We start from the raw sequence: 17993 nt of genomic DNA, 5'->3' as shown, positions 1-17993 counted from the left end.
ATGCATAGACGGAGTATAGTTTGTACAAAATTCTAATAAAACTACCATAGTTTGGGCAAATGTTTAATTATATCATCAATTGATCGGTTGCAAGCATTCTCAAGAGAGTCAAAAGACAAAAGCATGGCGTCCATTGTGGTGCCGTTAACAATGGATGCTCATGAGAAATCTTTTGTTAAATGGCACCAACATGGCCGCGATGACGTAACGTGCAATCGAAGAATAACATATTAATAATTAAAAATAGTGATGAATAATCAAGAGGTAACCCTTTCAAAATTATTTTGAATGTGAAGCTAACGACATATAAAATAAATCACACTTGATAAATTTGTGCCACTTCGTTTTGTATTTACTGGTTAACCTCGTATTAAGATAATCACTTGAAAAGGGTTTATGAACCATGATCGTTTTATATCCATCAAGAATGCAGTCAATAAACACGAATTGCGTTCGGCTGTTTCTCGCTCTTGTTCTTAGTTGCTAGGCCTGGCAATGAACTTGGTTCCCCATTTGGCCATCTTGTTGCTGATTGGACGAGCACTTGACTCTTGAAAAGATAGATATTCTTTCATTCCAGGCAATTCCTGTAATATTAAAAAACAACAACAGATATATGAAGTAAAAAGGCAGGCAGGCAGGCAGGCAGGCAGGCATACATATTACTAGTCTACAAGCAAGAGGTGTTACTTACTGCTATCCTTTTCATGTAGTTCTGCAACAACAAAAATTACAAACGTGTTGTATCAATATTTTATTTCCAGCATAAAAGTAAACCATTGCGCGAAATATCAAATGTTTTCGGACATCTAAACAAATGCATGCATCAAACATTTTGTATTTGCAACATATAACACTCAACTCAAATGTTGCATGTTACTGAGGGGAAAAAACCGGAAAAGCCGAAGAAACTCCCGTAGCAGGAGAGAGAAAAACACATCAGACAAACTCAACTCACATATGATACAAGAATTTACTAATATTTTACAACCATATTCACAACATATAACACTCAACTCGCATGTTGATTGGAAGGAAGGAAACAGGAGAACCCGGAGAAAACCCTCGTGGCAAAAGGGGGAGAACAACAAATCAAAATATCTCGACTCAAATATGATCCAGTCTGCGCTGCTCGAACCTATACCATAGCGGTGAGAGGCAAGCAGTTAACGTCACCCATGCATCAAATAATCCTCTTTATCTTGGGCGCAATGTTTCCCCATTTCAGACCACGTCATTTCCTTGAGAATAGGATTGTTTGATTGAGGCAACATGCGCAACCGTTAAACAAAGAAATGATACTGTAGGGAATGACACATGGTCTGAAATGGGAAAACATTACGCCTGAGATATAAAGGTCTATTAACCGGTACAACAGCTGTCGTGATTACTTGATCCTTACCTTGAGGTTTGGATGCTCATCAAAGACAGTAGGGTCAAGAGTACGAAGCTGGTCCATGGCTTCCCAGAACATGAAGTCAGCGAAAGTGATCTAGAAAGATACCCAAAGATAAAATGATCATAAATTACAGATATGTTGCCAGAGCTTCCAGTCTTAGAGCAGTTTTCGTATGAGTGGGAAACACTGTACTGACTTAAAGCATTATGTACACGGTACGCCATGCCGTAAGATTGAAATGGCTTCCCAAAAGATTGGTTATCGTAAGAGTGGGAAACATACGGTACTGAATTACAGCACGTACACGGTACGACATGCCTAGACATTGAAATGGCTTCCCACTTTCGCATGTGATTCGTCGCAATTACAATTACAGTTTTCGTATGAGTGGGAAACACGGTACTGACTTACGCCACGTACACGGTACACCATGCCGTAACATTGAAATGGCTTCCCATAAGATGGGTTATCGTAAGAGTGGGAAACAAACGGTACTGACTTACAGTACGTACACGGTACGACATGCCGCGACATCGAAATGGCTTCCCATAAGAATGGTTGTCGTAAGAGTGGGAAACAAACGGTACTGAATTACAACACGTACACGGTACGACATGCCAAGACATCGAAATGGCTTCCCGTAAGAATGGTTATCGTAAGAGTGGGAAACATACGGTACTGAATTACAGCACGTACGCGGTACGACATGCCGCGACATTGAAATGGCTTCCCACTTTCGCATGTGATTCGTCGCAATTACAACGCGTAGTTACGGCTACGGTAAGATACGATACGGCTACAGTACGACTACGAATTTGAAGCTTTCGGACCGAAGGAAAGCAGTGGATGAGTATAGTAAGTCAAGTGTATTAATGTTACTGCAATTTTCATAAACATGCGAACTCTGTGTCTCCCAGTTGCAGCCAGAAATTTGGTCTTTCGCTGCCGTCAATCAAACCTAATCAGTCGGTACCTCATACTACCTCATATTTTTGACTGGCGGCAGCGAAAAAAACAAATTTTAGCGTGCAACTCGGAGGCACAGAAGTCGCATGTCTATGAAAATTGCACCAATATTGTATAGTTATTTAACGATCAAGCTATTCTTGTAAACTAGTATTTTTATTCAGCTCACATCCTGGCCTGTCATGTAAGGTTTCTCTCCCAGATAGTTAGCAAATCTTTTGACGTTGGTGCGAATGTTCTTCAAGTATACTTTGATATCTTCGTCCTACGATACGGAAAATACACCTCGTTAGCTTGAGCATAATGTTTTTACAGGCAGACCACGTGTCATTCTCTTGAGAACAAGATTCTTTGTTTGAGCTGTATGGATGTTTGTCTTCTCATGTGCCACTGTTAAGCAAAGAAGTGATACTCTAGGAAATGACGCTTGCTCTGAAATGGGAACGCATAACGCCCAAGCTTAAGAGCTCTGTATCAGTGGCAAGAATAAAACTACAAGACAGCAGAGTATTTCCTATAGTACCTTTTTTCCTTCTCTGTTTGAATTCTTCATTCTTTCTTTAATTTCTTCCTTCCCTCCTTCCATCCTTTCTTCCTTGCTTGCTTTCTTCCTTCCTTCCTTTCTTTCTTCCTTTCTTCCTTTCTTAATTCATTCCTCCTGCCTACTTCCTTCTTTCCTTCATTTATTTATGCCCTCCTTTTCTTCTTCCTTCGTTCCTACCATCCTTTCTGCTTTCATTTATTCATTCTTTAGTTCGTTATTTCTTTTTCTTATTTCTATTACTTACAAAATTCTGGCAGAAGTAGGTTGCCTTGACAAAACCCAGGATGAAATCTAAAGACTACGAAAAGAAAATCGCTGTTTTTAATAAAACTAAAAGAATAATCCACTACAACTCTATCATTACCGACACCGCTTTCATTACCCGCAACAGCCAGCATCATTACCTCCACCATCACTGCTATCATCATAATCACCATTACCCGAAACAGCCAGTATCACTACTTCCACCATCACTGCCATCATCATCATCACCATTACCACTAACAACCAGCATCACTACCTCCACCATCACCGCCATCATCATTATCACCATCATCACCGCCATCATCATCACCACCATCATCATCACCATTACCCCTAACAACCAGCATCACTACCTCCACCATCACTGCTATCATCATCATCACCATTACCCCAAACAACCAGCATCATTATCTCCACCATCACTGCCATCATCATCATCATCATCATCATCACCGCCATCAGCATCATCCCAATAACCATCACTGCCACCATCATCACTACCATCACCGCCATCATCATCATCACCATCAGCAGTAACAACACCAATGTATGTATTATGGTCATCTGTTATCATCTCGGATCGAAGTACTGATGAAGCTCATAAATCACTATAATATTTTATCGTGCCAATTGTGACTCACTTCTAGACTAAGGCAATCACAGAACGCTCTTTGTTCTACGGTTTTTCCACCTGAGAAAAGAACAATTAGAGTAAAAAATCAAGCAATGTTTCTACCAGGATCATAAACCATTGTAATTTGAATAAGCTACACTTTTTTGATCCTGAATGATGTTAGAGTGAAGGTATTTAACCCGTTAAATAAAAAAGGTTAGTCAACGTGTAAAAGTCAAATACCGTATTTACTCGAATAAGCGCCCCGGAGCTTATTAAAATTTTCACGTCTAGAACGGGGCGCTTATTCGGCGGATGCGCTTATCGAGGGAGGCGCTTATTTAATGGGAGGAAACGCGTACACAACTGTCAAAGTATGCTTTTCTTTAGTATCAATGTTATACTACTACAACAGTACTGGTATTAGTATACTATAACGAGAAGAAGCACTTATGTTAATTTTCTATATATTAACGTGGTGTACATGTGTTCTATCAACTTTTGTTCATTAAAATGTGAGCGATTTAGTCAGATTGTAGCAATATGCACAATTCTCCGAATAAGCGCCCCCTTAATGTGCGACGCGCTTATTCGGGGGAGGCGCTTATTAATTTTTTTGTCCAATGAGGGCGCTTATTCGGGGGAGGCGCTTATTCGAGTATATACGGTAGACACAAAAGAAAACAATGGAATTCGGGCCTACTAACGCGCATTAGTCCTATATCTATTTCACGGGTTAAGTGGCTTCACTATGATCTCTTGCATTCGACTTGAGAAAGATAACGTGCTTTTTTAAATATTGACTTGTTACGATAAGAGCGGTACTTACAAAGATCATGTTTGCTTGCGATGTGTCGCATTATCTAGAAATGAATGAAAAGTAACAAGTAAAAAAAAATTTCTGGTCACAATTAAAAAAGCTGTTCTATTACTTAAATTATGCAGAAAGAAAACAAATGTAAAGATGAAGTTTTCCATGATGTTCTCTCTATTTTGCGAAGCAGGCGCCTGTGCGCGGATGGCGTTAGCAACGTACCAAGTTTACTGATACAGCACAGTTTTAAACAAATCAGAGCGCGCCATAACGCGGTGACGATTACAAACTTCTAAAGCGAGCCTTTAAACTAAATAAAGTCGTCCTTGTTTTACTCCAGAGGGTAGCCAGTGGCTAACAAACCTGTGGCGCTCATCACATGATTAAATAAATTTTAGAAAAACCCTCGCCCAAAGATTCAAGTGATCCGAGCAAATCCGCCTAGGTACGAGTCCCAGTTTCTTTTGAGAAAGCGAAATTAGTGCATTGTGGTCTAGCTTGGGTATAAACATCTTTTGTTCATCATGCCTTATATGGTGTTGTTTTTAATGAATCTAGATCATAATGCATCTTGTTATTGAAGTAAGAAAAGTTGTATAGTTTGAGAAAATCCATCTTGTTATGATAGACCATTTCAAACCATGTGTCATTCTCTTGAGAATAAGATTCTTTGTTATAGTTGTATCCATATTCATGTGTCTTATTCTCATGTGCAACCGTTAAACACTGAAATACTACTCTAGGGAATGACACATGGTCTGAAATGAGAAAACAATACACCCAAGCTAAAGAGGTCTGTACCCCAAAACCATTAAACAAAGAAATAATACTCTAGGGAATGACACGTGGTCTGGAATGAGAAAACAATACACCCAAGGTAAAGAGGTCTGTACCCCAAAACCATTAAACAAAGAAATGATACTCTAGGGAATGACAAGTGGTCTGAAATGGGAAAGCATTGCGCCTAAGCTAAAAGAGTCTTTTATGTCGGAGATTCAAAGTTAATAAAGAGTTTTAGATTGACTTTTTTCTTCCCGCAAACGGCAAACGTTACCACGTTTTCATCGTTTTTTGTTGTATTTTACTTTACCTGATGCAAACTTTCATTTCACAAAAAAAAATATTCTTTTGTTTTTCTACTACTTGGATTTTTTTGCGATTCCTTTTCAGTTATTTAGAAGAATTTTTCACTGATCAACTGGCGTCAATCTAAAACTCTCTAATATAAGTATACTTACTGCTAGACTTTGGGTAAACTTCAAATCTCCTTCAACGTAGTAAGGTAACTAATAATTGGAGAAGAAGAAAAATTAGCACTACAGAAACGTGAAAAAATACTCTCTTAAGAGTGATTTTCTCTTGAGTCGGCCGAATCGGAATTCGTCGGAAGTAGTTCATACGGCTGAAGCATTTTGTTATTTACATTTGGGAATGGAAGACCAAGTTTTTCCTTTACAGAAAGCCAGCCATCCTTGTTATAGTCTGGACCTGCGCACAATAACAAAGAAACTATGAATAAGTTGGATGCATCGTTGCCAAACAAGACTACAAAGAACAGTTAGCCGTCAGTAAGTCGTGCCCTGACTTCGCGTTGGTGAAAATAAAGGTAACTTTCAATGCATGTTTGTGTTATCCCCTTCCGTCACGCAACTTACCATCTCCAGTAACGTATTCCACTAGTTCGTAGTCGGTCTTAGTGTAGTTCAACAAGTATAAGATGCCTTCAGCGAGCTGCAGACAAAACAAAATGATTAGATCACAGCCTTCCTTACAAGAAAAGCAAGTAAAAGCAAACGTTACTCTCAAATGCGCATGCCTGCCGTATTAGAAACCTCTACGAAGCCCATGCACTTTTCTATTCTGGGAACTATTTTCAAGTCTTATTTTTCTAAATTAAAAAAACATTCCGAATCATTTTAAGTTTTTCTAGCATCACGCTTGTTAAGGATGTGTATCTTTATTCTACACTAACGGAGTGTCCCTAAATAATTTAGTTCAAATTATAGAATTAAAATAAAACGTATCATCACTTTAAATATTTATGTTTACCGCAAGCAAACGGCCGCTTGGGGCATAAATTAGTCTTTCAAGTACACCTTTTGCTGTTCATTAACAGAAAATGTACATTCATTTGTGCCAATAGTTGTATCAATAACGTGTAATGTACTTTCATCAACACCACAAGTAACATCATTAGCGCGGATCAACTTTCAATAACGATAATTGAATATGCGTGTACATTCATAGGCATCAATGGACAATCAATAGCGCGTTTGTACATTCATATGCGCGAATTGTATTTTCTTGTGTGCGAAATTCAACTTCAATTAAACCAAAATGACAAACAATTGCATTTATGGACAATCATTTACCCAAAAGTGAAAATTCATTAGTGCTATTAGCATAATCATTGACAATCAATAACGCGCTTGGACAATCATGAGGGTCAACGTTATATTCTATAGCGTGGTTCGACAAACATTTGCATGATTCGAATGAACAATAAGAGAAATAAAACAATCATTAGCGATGTTCTTTTTTATCACTTTAAAACATATAAAAAGCTCAGGAAACTGCCTCCATAATAGCGGCTGCGTAGGAGAATAGCAATTAGCTCACTTAAAGCAGCAATTAAAGCCGACATCAGCCGTCCAGAGATCCAACAACATACGAACTATCGGGCTAAGGCAAGACGAAAAGAGATTGCTCTAGGTCACTACAGAAAGCAGTTGCTAATGGAAGGGTTCCAGAGAAATGTGGCAACCATCGCTATCGCTAAATGTGATCAGTGGTTCAGATATATGCAAACGTATTTGCCACGATGTATAAATGGCGAAGAAATTGAAGGCTAAAATAGTTTTTTTTTAAAAATCGCTAATGATTGTTTTATTTCTCTTATTGTTCATTCGAATCATGCAAATGTTTGTCAAACCGCGCTATAGAATATAACGTTGACCCTCATGATTGTCCAAGCGCGTTATTGATTGTCAATGATTATGCTAATAGCACTAATGAATTTTCACTTTTGGGTAAATGATTGTCCATAAATGCAATTGTATGTCTTTTGGTGTTATTGAAGTTGAATTTCGCGCACAAGAAAATACATTCCGCGCATATGAATGTACGAACGCGCTATTGATTGTCCATTGATGCCTATGAATGTACACGCATATTCAATTATCGTTATTGAAAGTTGATCCGCGCTAATGATGTTACTTGTGGTGTTGATGAAAGTACATTACACGTTATTGATACAACTATTGGCACAAATGAATGTACATTTTCTGTTAATGAACGGCAAAAGGTGTAGTTAATAATTTATTGAACATTCTTGGGTCACGAATTTGAATCTTAATACGCAAGAAAGATTTCTAGACTTTGGTACTGTATCGTCAGTCACTGACGAACGGGTTGTCAATCTTTCGAAACAAGGTTATAAAAAGCTATGGGATACGATACTACTGAAAATTTAAAATGGAAAAGTTTTATAAGCTTGTATTCATTGTATATATGAAAAAGAATGTCAGTTTTCAAAATAAACATATCGCGTTGCAAATCATTCCTTCTTCATTGAATGTTAGAAAATCTCCAATTATTGCTAAAAACATTCAAGTTTTGAGCGCGAAAAAGGTCTTAAACTCGACGAAACAATCCTAGGCTGTACAGTCTACATTTCCAAAACCTTTGCACAAGAATGTAAACACAAAATTTACTAAACTACCAGTATAAGAAATAAATTAGTTTTCGTAGATTTTTATGACCACTTACCCCACGGACATTCCAGTATCCAATAGCTGGTTTCGACATTTCAGATGTGCTGTTCAAAGCTCCAAAAGTTTTCCACGCGAATATTTAGGAGTTCAGTGCACTGCGGAATTCTGGCGAATGACGACCCCAGCTACTGTAACTTTGATTGAGTAGAGCGGGAGGCTGTCAAAATCCGGGATTCCAATTCGTCAAACTACCAGGTCAAACGTGTAAAACGGGTTATCTTGAAAGTACTTTTACTCGTACATGGTAAAGATCCAGTTGAAACGCAAGTATAATATCAAAAAATTTGGTGGAAGTTTCTCGAAACGATTGTATGTTAGGATTCGTAATCATGAATTGTTCCGGATTACAATGTAACATCAGGGGAAATCCTTTAGATGTTTCAAAGCTTACCTCGGCGAGAGCACAACTCGAATCGCACGTTCACCTGATATCACGCAAGTCAGTCGATAACTTAATATATAATCAGGAAATAACCTGTTTGAAGGATCTAACCTGGACGTCTAAACCTGTAGGAAAATTGATCGTATACAAGGGACGAAACAAAATGTCAAAAATGTTAAATCTCAGCTCAAATATCTTTTTCAATTTTACTCCAAAGACTGAACGTTGATCCCAATACATAAGACAAGTTCTAGTAAATATGGCGAAGAATGTAGTCAAAGGAATATAATCTTTCAAAGAATCTAGTCCGGCAGATGCTTCCTTGGAGCTACCCTGCGAGCAGAGGTTTTTTTTCTGACCCTCCGTGGAGCCTCTGCTCGCAGGGTACCTTGGAGCATTCATAAAATTGCGAAGCTGAATACGCAGCTGTAGTCCTGGCATCGATCCATTGCTTCCATTCATCGGACCCTCGATCATTTGTGAGTACAGGTAATTTAATAAATAGTTAAAATATGGGGGAAAATGGAATTTGAAAAATCAAACTCTACGTAAATATGTTCAGTGTTAGACGAAATGAAATACAGGTACAGAAAAGGAAATAATTTTGAGCATGTAGCTTAGTAGTCTCCCTCGCATCCGTTTTTAGTGTCGGTCGTCACGCAACGCTACGGATGCGAGGGAGACTAGTAGCTTAGCTCAGTACGTGAGAACGGCGATCTTTCAAGCAGCAATTTAAAGAATTATAAATAATACTAAGAAACACGGTACTTTTTCAATGGGTCAAACCTTTTTAATTTGCCAAAAGCTTTTCCTTGTTGACTTAATAGGAGGGTCATGAAATTCTTACTGAGCGAAAGGGGGACGGCTAAAATCATTTTTTAAAAAGTTTCCTGTGAATCCCCCCGCATTCCCCTGAGAATTCCCCTAAAAATATTCTTGTCATTACATTAAAACTAATCTGTGATATCGCAATTCATCGGAATTTAGCGATCGTATTATTGATAGGTCGAGAAATGAAGTCGTCACTCTTCATGTAGGCTGCAATGGCAGGCAATGCCTGGGGAAAAATCAATAGAAATAACTGGCATTACAGATTCGTGCTTATAGGTTTATGGAGAATTCATATTGCAAATTACACAAGTGGCTTTAGCACGTAATGCGCCGTCTCTCGAAATTTCAAATCAATAGGTAAGTCCCGTTCAATACGCAGCTCTACTCTTGTAGCAAACCTAATTGATGAAATGGTGTATAAATCAGAGGCCGTCCAGTCTCGCATAATGCGGCAAGCCCTTGCCAACTTAACGTGTTTGCCTTATGAAATTGAAACTGCAGGTATAAAGCCAAACTGACTCATAAGCAACGAACAGTCACGTGCTGATTTATCACTTTGCTAACGAATCAATAGTCCCCTTCACAGTTCCCTTTAATAGTCTCCCTGAGTAGGGGAGAAAGCGTTGCGTGACGACATTGAAAGGTAGGCATCTTTGCATTGAAGCGAGACGAACGGTGAGCTTGCAATGATAGAGACCTTTTCAACACCTTGGACAATTATTCACCTGTCTCTATCACTCCAAGCTGACTTTCCTCTCACTTCGATGCAGACAATGATGCAAAGGCACGGCTAGCTTTCAAGATGGAGCAGGGAACTGAAGTCTCCCACTAGCTATTCAGCCAAAGGTTTTCTTTTTGCCATCTAGTAACATGCATGTGATTATTTCCTGCAAATGGCCTATTTGCCGTACTTAGTTTATCGATTACGTGCGGCACAAGAGCCTAATTTAGTTCGAAAAATTATACGTTTGCCATCTGAATCAGCAGTTGCTCCAAAACAATTGAATAGAGCGGCGTATGAACGGGCCTAACGCACACAAATGCTCGGGACCGCGCGCACTAACGTTTTCCCCCAGACAGAAAACAGAAACGGTTTTCTATTTCATTTTATATATATATAAGACTTACCTCAATACGCTCAAGATATGCCTAAAAATCGAAGACCAAACTATAGGTTAGCGACAATTATACCAAAATAGAAAATGCAGTCGTGTAATAAGTAGAACAATCAAGAGAATACACTTGCATAATAGGCATAATAATCAAGAGAATGTGCTCGTGCAATATCCACACGATTTGCAAATGCAAACGCATTATGTTATTTGTATATTCACAGCAGAATCCCTACCTTAAGATTCGCATGGGGCTCCAACAGAGAAGCATCAAACACCTTGTGATGATCAAGAGTTTCGTACAGCATAAAGTCCACGAATGTGATCTGGGATAAAATAATGATTCAATGATACTGAAACTTTAACGATATCAAATAGTATATGAAGATCTGTAGATGGAGTTTGAAAGAGCAGAAGGAACGCTGATTATTAATCTTCTCTATGGTGTTATGGACACCCTGAATAAATATCATCATCATTATCATCATCATCATCATTATTATCATTATTATTATTATCATTATTATCTGCTAACTTATTTATTTACCACGATGAGCAAAAACTTGTTGATGCAACTGCATGAGCATTAGTTGCATCCTGACTTAATTGCTTTAATTTGCATTGGCATTGGTTTTGGCATGGAGTTAATTTGACATCTTTTTTTAGTTTCTGGACTAATTTTTATTCACCTTGTCTCCAACAAGATACTTCTTCTCACCAAGGAAGTCTGCAAACGCTTTGATTTTAGGAACGACATTTTTGAGATATTTTGGCTTTTCTTCATCCTAATTAGAGAAAAATAAATAAATGAATTATGATAGAAATAGAAAAAATTTATATATCCTTGTAGTTGCTATCTTATTTGAGTAAGTTGATTTTTGGTTCTCTCCTGCTCTTTGTTTTTCTTTCCTCCACATTCCGTGCTTTTGCTAAGCGAAAGTCCTCTGCAAAATCCAATATTTCCAACTAAAGTACAATAACAATGGATTTTTTTTGGGCCAAAGTTACTCGATCATTCATAGCTTCCTAGCTGGTATATTTATTGGCGTCTTACATAATCATGAATATACTTACAAAGTTTTCACTGCGGTAGCACAGTGCAGAGAAACCAGACCGAAAATCCTGTATCTGACAATAAATAAATATATATATATATAGATTCAACAGGCACAGCTTAGAATAACAGCTGGTCAGGCATCGGTCATGCTGACCAATAAGTTAGTTTTAGCTTGGCCATACTATGTTTCTGACTCAACATTACCAGTTGGTCAAAGCGACTGGACGCCATAAAATGACATGTATATAATTGTCAGATGACTGGCCCTATTCTTAACTCTTAATAGGAATAGTGTGGATACTATTTTCAAACTCTATGCAATCTAGATAGAACAAGCCATAGCTACTGTACCTGATTTTCCATCATGTCCACTATGATTCTCTCTTTCTCTGTCTCACCACAAAGATTTTTTCTTCCTTGCAATGTGACGAAGAATCTGAAAAATATTTAGGATTGAATGAGACATCAATGAATCAATAAATAAGTTCAAAAATAGTCTGCGGAAAAAGATGTTTTTCTAGTTCCAAATTAACGCTGTGTTCCTTGATTACAGACTCATTAACTCATGCTTAGCCTTGTATATCAGTGTCTAAGTATTCACAAATACCAACGGTAAGGTAAAGATTAGAATGTACAACGTCAACAATACAAACACTTTGAAATTCCACAGACCTTCACTGGAACACATGAATATTCTGTACTGTGAAAATCAAGGCTAACCCTGGGTAAATGAATCTGATAGTCCAGGAACACAGGTCTATTTCAGCTTTATGTTTCCTTTGATGTTTCTGAAGTCAGTCCTTTGTCAGAGTAAAGTTTTCTTTGCTTAGTAAACTCTAGCTCCCCCCCCCCCCCCCCCCCCCATAATTAGTAATCATAAATTCAGTGGGAGAAAGCCAGTATTTGCACGAAATGCCGTAATGCCTCATGATTCAACCAGGAGTTAATTAACTATTAACAATGTCTGGGTTAAACTTTGCAACCGTGATAATGTGTACTTACAGCACCACTTTGGGTAATCTTGATGTCACCATCAATGTAATAGGGAAGCTGGAATGATAAATAATCAGCAACCATTAAACCAGTTATATATATTAAGCAGACACTTAGAACCCAATATTTATTTATGCACTCCCTCCCTCCCCCTCCTGGTCCACTAAAAATGACACTACTACATCCTTATTTTGATGCTGAGGTCCACATGTATTCCAGGCTACAATATATGTCACACCCATCTGCTATTAGAATTTAGTAGCTAAAGAACACAGGTACGTATACCAGGGCATTTAAATATTCTTTAAACTTACATTTGGGAAGTCAAGTCCAAGGGTGAACTTTTCTTTCAACCAGCTTTCTCTGCTGTAATCTGGGGCTGCAGTTGGTAAATTATAGAGATGTCATTTCAAACATACCGTAAATCCTCTATTTAGGCCCCTGGGGGGTTTATTTATTTCAGGCACGTTTGAGGTAGGGCTTATTGCAGAGGGGGGGCTTAATCGAGAGGGGGGGCTTATTGATTTAGTCGAAACGCAGTATGTAATATGATTGTAACTCAGGATTAAATGGAACCATTACTATTGACCGTCTTGCATAATCTATATGTTATAGTGATGTACATGGCATTTTTATTATTTGATTCACCTGTGTTAGTCTCTCAAGTATAATTTATGATTATTGTGAATAGCAAAACTAAAACATGGTAACATTAACAAAGCAAGCTAAAAAGAAATGTTCTGAACAACCAAGACTTTAATAAATCACCTTTAATCAGTACATGTGATTCTATAGTTGTGAAAGGGGGAGGGGGGGGGGGGTGTAACAAATTTCTTCCTTTAAAAAGGGGGGGCTTATTAGAGAGGGGGGGCTTATTTGAGAGGGGGGGCTAAATAGAGGATTTACGGTAATGCAATACACTGATCGAAAAAATGACAGAATGCGAAGAAAAGAAGTAATGAAAAAAGAAAAAAAGGAATGAAAGAAAGATGGAATGCTCTCCCCACTTTAAAAACTGTTCTGCCCTCCCTGTTGGTGCACAATAAATGACATATGGTTGCAGGAAAAAGAGGTACAATAGACCTCTTCACCTTCGTATGCAAATACTCCATTTTACAGTTCCGTTCAATGACCATGAATAATAGTTCCAAGCCGAGGTTGGAGTTGCCGTGCATGATAAAAAGTATAGTTTTGCTATGCACGGAAACTCCAGCCTCAACTTACAACTATTATTTGTGGTCACTGAACGGAACTGTAAAATGGAGTATTGCCCATTTCAGACCACGTGACATTCCCTTGAGAATTGTTCTTTTATGACGAACATGTTAAAATATTTACCCATGAAAGAATCAACTCCCAAGAGTGGCGTCACATATGGTCTGAAATGTGCACAAACACACACAAAAAAAAGAAACGAAGCTGAAAAGGTCTATTCAACTCACTTACCAGGGCCACAACTGTATCGCTTGTCTTCAAACTCCATTCCAACATAATGCATTAACAGACGAATTGGTTGGGCAAGCTGCATAAAAGGAAAACAAATAAGTTAATAACTGCTCCTTTATTCAGAACGTTTCTTGGGTATACACAAATAATCAATCAAGATAGTATAATCTGAACGCATACAGTATGTTGGCCACGTGTACACGTTTCTCCTCCTTCAAAGATGAAAATAATGTCGAAAATGTTCAAATCTATAATACTTACCCCTCTGATATCCCAGTATCCGAAAATAGGAGCCATCTTCAGTGTGATTTGTGAGATTTTTTCCTACCTGTATTATAGCAACTTATAGAATGTCTATCAATGGTGGTATTGAAATTATGGGTTCCCTGTGGTTTACGGGATTTGAATGTGCGAACGTTTTTTGGGTACATATTTAACTAAAATCTACGGAAGCCCTGGAGGGACATTCACATTCGCACTTCGCACTTCGCACTTCTTATTTCACATATGTAAGGAACACTTAATAATGTGAAAATTATTTCATTATAGGAATATCCTTGATTAAAATAGTTGACAATCAAGTCATCTCTTCCCATTTCTTCTCTTTGATAACCTTGGAGATGAGAAAAAGTGTACCGTGGCAACACTTGTGTCTCTGCGGTGCCAACAACGTATACAACGAAAATGATAGTAAAGAACCACCTGATCACGACCTAAAAAAAAACAGAAAGAAAGAAAATAAAACAAAAAAGTTTAGTCTTACATACCTAGTAAATGGACCTACCTAGCAAAAATAGACTTACCATATCTGTATGTTTTCGAGCTTCTTGTCTGATTTTCTGAAATGCACACTAAGTCCGAAGTACATTTTGATAACTGAAATTTTAAGTGTGAATTATGAAGTGTGAAATGTGAAGCGTGAAGAATGAAGTGTGAAGTTTCCACTTAAATATGTGAAATAAGAAGTGCGAAGTGCAAAGTATGAATGTCCCTCCAGGGCTTCCGTAAAAATCTTTTTATTCCTAGCATGATTTTTTCCTAGTGTCAGTATGAATCTTATTCGATTTTTTTTTTTTCGAAACTCATGGAAAACTCCGACAATACTTTGTAATATTGTGGGCTTCCTGTGGTATTCTTTCGCGTGACACGCACAGGAAGCCCAAATAAGTCTTATTTTAGCTTGTTTTTTACCTAAATTAGCAAATAAGTTCAGACCTTTTCTATAGCCTACATAGGGAGCGTCTATAGATCTTTTATATGACTCACTTCCATTGCAAAACAAATCACACAAAGAAGGGGGGGGGCTTAGTATTTGCTGACTTAACCGGGGGGGGGGGGGGGGGGTTTGAAGCAAATAATTAAGGTGTCTAAAAGGTCACAAGGAGGGGGGGGCCAAAAAAATTTTTTTTAGATAGAAATGGAGGGGTTGTGAATTTTTCCAAGGTTTTTTCGATTTTCCTCCAGCCCACCCTGAGGCATAATTAATGAATAGTCCCCTTATTTTGGGGTTCGAACTTCATATGGTTTGCTTTCTATGAAATAAACATTATGGAAATATTTTCAAGCACAATTAAAAGCTGATTTGTAACTGTCTTGCAAATATAAAATACTCCCATCAATGCTTTCATTCATTCTTTTATAAAGCGTTTTGACGGGTTGAAGCGTTGGGGGCTACCTGTGGTGAAGTTTAAAATTAAGATAACAGTTTGTGATCCCAGTTTTTGGTGGCAAAAATTAACCAATCGTACAGTAATTCTTATATAGGAATTCAGAATAATTAAAAATAATGGCAATGTAGATATTTATAACGACAAACTTGATGATGATTTTTCTTTCCGTTTCGGGAGAGGAGGGGAAAGGAGAGGAGAGGAGAGGAGAGGAGAGGAGAGGAGAGGAGAGGAGAGGAGAGGAGAGGAGAGGAGGAGGGAGGTTTAATAGAAAGAAAAAAACGAAAATGAAACCGAATGTCTGATATATTTTGTTTTATCGTCCTGATGGTTGAATCTCCAAGACTGAATCGAATCAAGTAAATCTAGCGATTGGATTGTTGATGGGACGAGTAATGAACTTGTCACTCTTCATGTAGGCTGCAATAGCAGGCAATGCCTGGAATAAAAACAATAGAAACAACAGTGGATTATACCTCAGGCAAAAATTCGCTATCTATATCTATGGGACTCAAGTGATAACCTAAATTAGTGCAGGCATTTAACCCGTGAAATAAAAAATACTAGTCAACGTGTAAAAGTCAAATAGAAAACTATTTCATGGGTTAAATGCCTTCACTCTATATTGAGTTTATTACTGAAGCAATTTTACTTAAAGACAGTGAATCACAACCCAATACACTTTAGTAGACCCCCAATTTCATTGTTTTCTTTTGTGTCTATTTTGACATTACACGTTGACTAGCATTTTGTATTTCATGGGTAAATGCCTTCACTCTAGTTAGCAAAATATTTAGTGGTAGACATGCCACTAATTCCTTTTTTTTTTACTTGTTTTAATGTTGGTCACTCGTTATACAACTTTGTATTTACGGGCATTAAGATGAACGGTAGTTTTTGGATAAAAACTAAGTTAAAAACATGTATTGTTGTATCTTCATTATTGATAGAGACACTCAAGAGATCAGCTAGATTCGTTTTTATCAATCAAGAAGAACGGGGAAAACATTACCAAGCTACCTCAATCCGCTCAAGGTATGCCTAAGAAAAGACAAGACAAAAAGGTTAGCGGATATATCGAGTACTCCCAAGATTATTAAACCCATTAAACAACAACAAACTTCAACACAAGACCAAAGTTCCCCGCATCTTTAAAGGTATCCGTGCCCATTTGCCATGAAGCGTGACGAAACGGAAAAAAAACTGAGCTTGTAATGTAAGATACACTGTGAATTACTTGTCCAAGGTGTTTACAAGGTAATCCTATCATGCACGCGCCCACCGTTTTCGTCTCGCTTTCGATCAGGGCACGGCCTACCTTTCAAGATGGCCAGGGACTGTGAAGGGGACTATAGTCTTACGCCTTACAGTATAAAAAGTCTTAACGTAAAAGATGGCGCGTATTGAAGAGAAGTGCGTGCAATAAGTAGCATGGATTCAGAGAATAACCTTCAGTGTATCAATATAACAATCGAGAGAATGCGCTCGTGTAATAATATATACTTAATATGAGAATGCCGCTCGTGTAATAAATATCCTAATCAAGAGAATGCTCTAGTGTAATAAATATACTAATCACCCGAGAACTGCCGCTAGTGTAAAAGTACGACAATCCTAGAGAATTGCGCATCGGTCATAAATAATCTAGAGAGAATTCGCTTCGTGTATAAGTACAACCATCTAAGAAGGCGCTCGTGTAATCAGACGACTACTCTAATAGAATGCCTCTCGTGAATAAAATAACGAATCTACTCGTGTAATAAGTACGATAAGTACGGAGGGAAACAAAGCGCCTCTAACAATAACCAGGTGTGCGCCTTCGTGTAGTAAATATACAATAATCTAGAGATGCGCTCGTGAATAAGTAACGACAATCTCGAGGAATGCCCGCTCGTGTAATAAATACTAATCTATAGAATGTGCTCGGTGTAATAAATTATATCTCATCAAGAGAATGCGCTCGTGTGAGTAAGTACGACACTCTATAGATGCGCTCGTGTAATAAATATACTATCTAGAGAATGCGCTCGTTGTAATAAGTCGACCATCTAAGAATGCGCTCGTGTAATAAGTACGACAATCTAGAGAAGCGCTCGTGTATAAGTACGGCAATACTAGAGAATGCGCTCGTG

General features: G+C 38.0%; 1 protein-coding gene, 1 long non-coding RNA gene and 1 pseudogene across 3 annotated transcripts; 1 reads left to right on the top strand and 2 right to left on the bottom strand.

The window, feature by feature from the left end:
• Positions 1-47: 47 nt before the first annotated feature.
• On the bottom strand, positions 48-8555 carry LOC116306842 (glutathione S-transferase Mu 2). The gene is made up of 11 exons (XM_031716961.2): positions 8369-8555; positions 6256-6331; positions 6024-6088; positions 5839-5886; positions 4616-4649; positions 3815-3864; positions 3154-3207; positions 2535-2630; positions 1403-1492; positions 695-715; positions 48-587 (listed from the first exon to the last, which is right to left on the bottom strand). Exons 1-11 carry the CDS (start codon positions 8405-8407, stop codon positions 477-479), a joined length of 684 nt encoding a protein of 227 aa, XP_031572821.1. The 5' UTR covers positions 8408-8555; the 3' UTR covers positions 48-476.
• A 42-nt stretch (positions 8556-8597) lies between these two features.
• Positions 8598-11182, top strand: LOC116306844 (uncharacterized). The gene is made up of 2 exons (XR_004198328.2): positions 8598-9244; positions 10923-11182. It is a non-coding gene; the product is annotated as an uncharacterized LOC116306844 (long non-coding RNA).
• LOC148908812 (glutathione S-transferase Mu 3-like) lies at positions 9521-14600 on the bottom strand (annotated as a pseudogene). The gene is made up of 10 exons (XR_016120720.1): positions 14456-14600; positions 14195-14270; positions 13063-13127; positions 12758-12805; positions 12107-12191; positions 11773-11826; positions 11388-11483; positions 10935-11024; positions 10715-10735; positions 9521-9812 (listed from the first exon to the last, which is right to left on the bottom strand). The product of XR_016120720.1 is annotated as a glutathione S-transferase Mu 3-like (transcript).
• Positions 14601-17993: the final 3393 nt, after the last annotated feature.

Source organism: Actinia tenebrosa, unplaced genomic scaffold (genome assembly GCF_029948245.1).
Source record: "Actinia tenebrosa isolate PJP-AT-01 unplaced genomic scaffold, QUT_ActTen_1.0 PGA_scaffold3__52_contigs__length_22856419, whole genome shotgun sequence".
NCBI lineage: Eukaryota > Metazoa > Cnidaria > Anthozoa > Actiniaria > Actiniidae > Actinia > Actinia tenebrosa.
Note: the sequence above shows the minus strand (reverse complement) of the source record. Positions and strands in the feature narration are given on the sequence as shown.

Coding starts and splice junctions, on each gene's coding strand:
- LOC116306842 (XM_031716961.2), bottom strand. CDS start 8,407: ATGTCGAAACCAGCTATTGGATACTGGAATGTCCGTGGG. Junction 3,208..3,814: donor GTGATTGCCTTAGTCTAGAA/GTGAGTCACAAT, acceptor TTCTTTTCGTAG/TCTTTAGATTTCATCCTGGG. Junction 716..1,402: donor ATGAGCATCCAAACCTCAAG/GTAAGGATCAAG, acceptor TTGTTGTTGCAG/AACTACATGAAAAGGATAGC.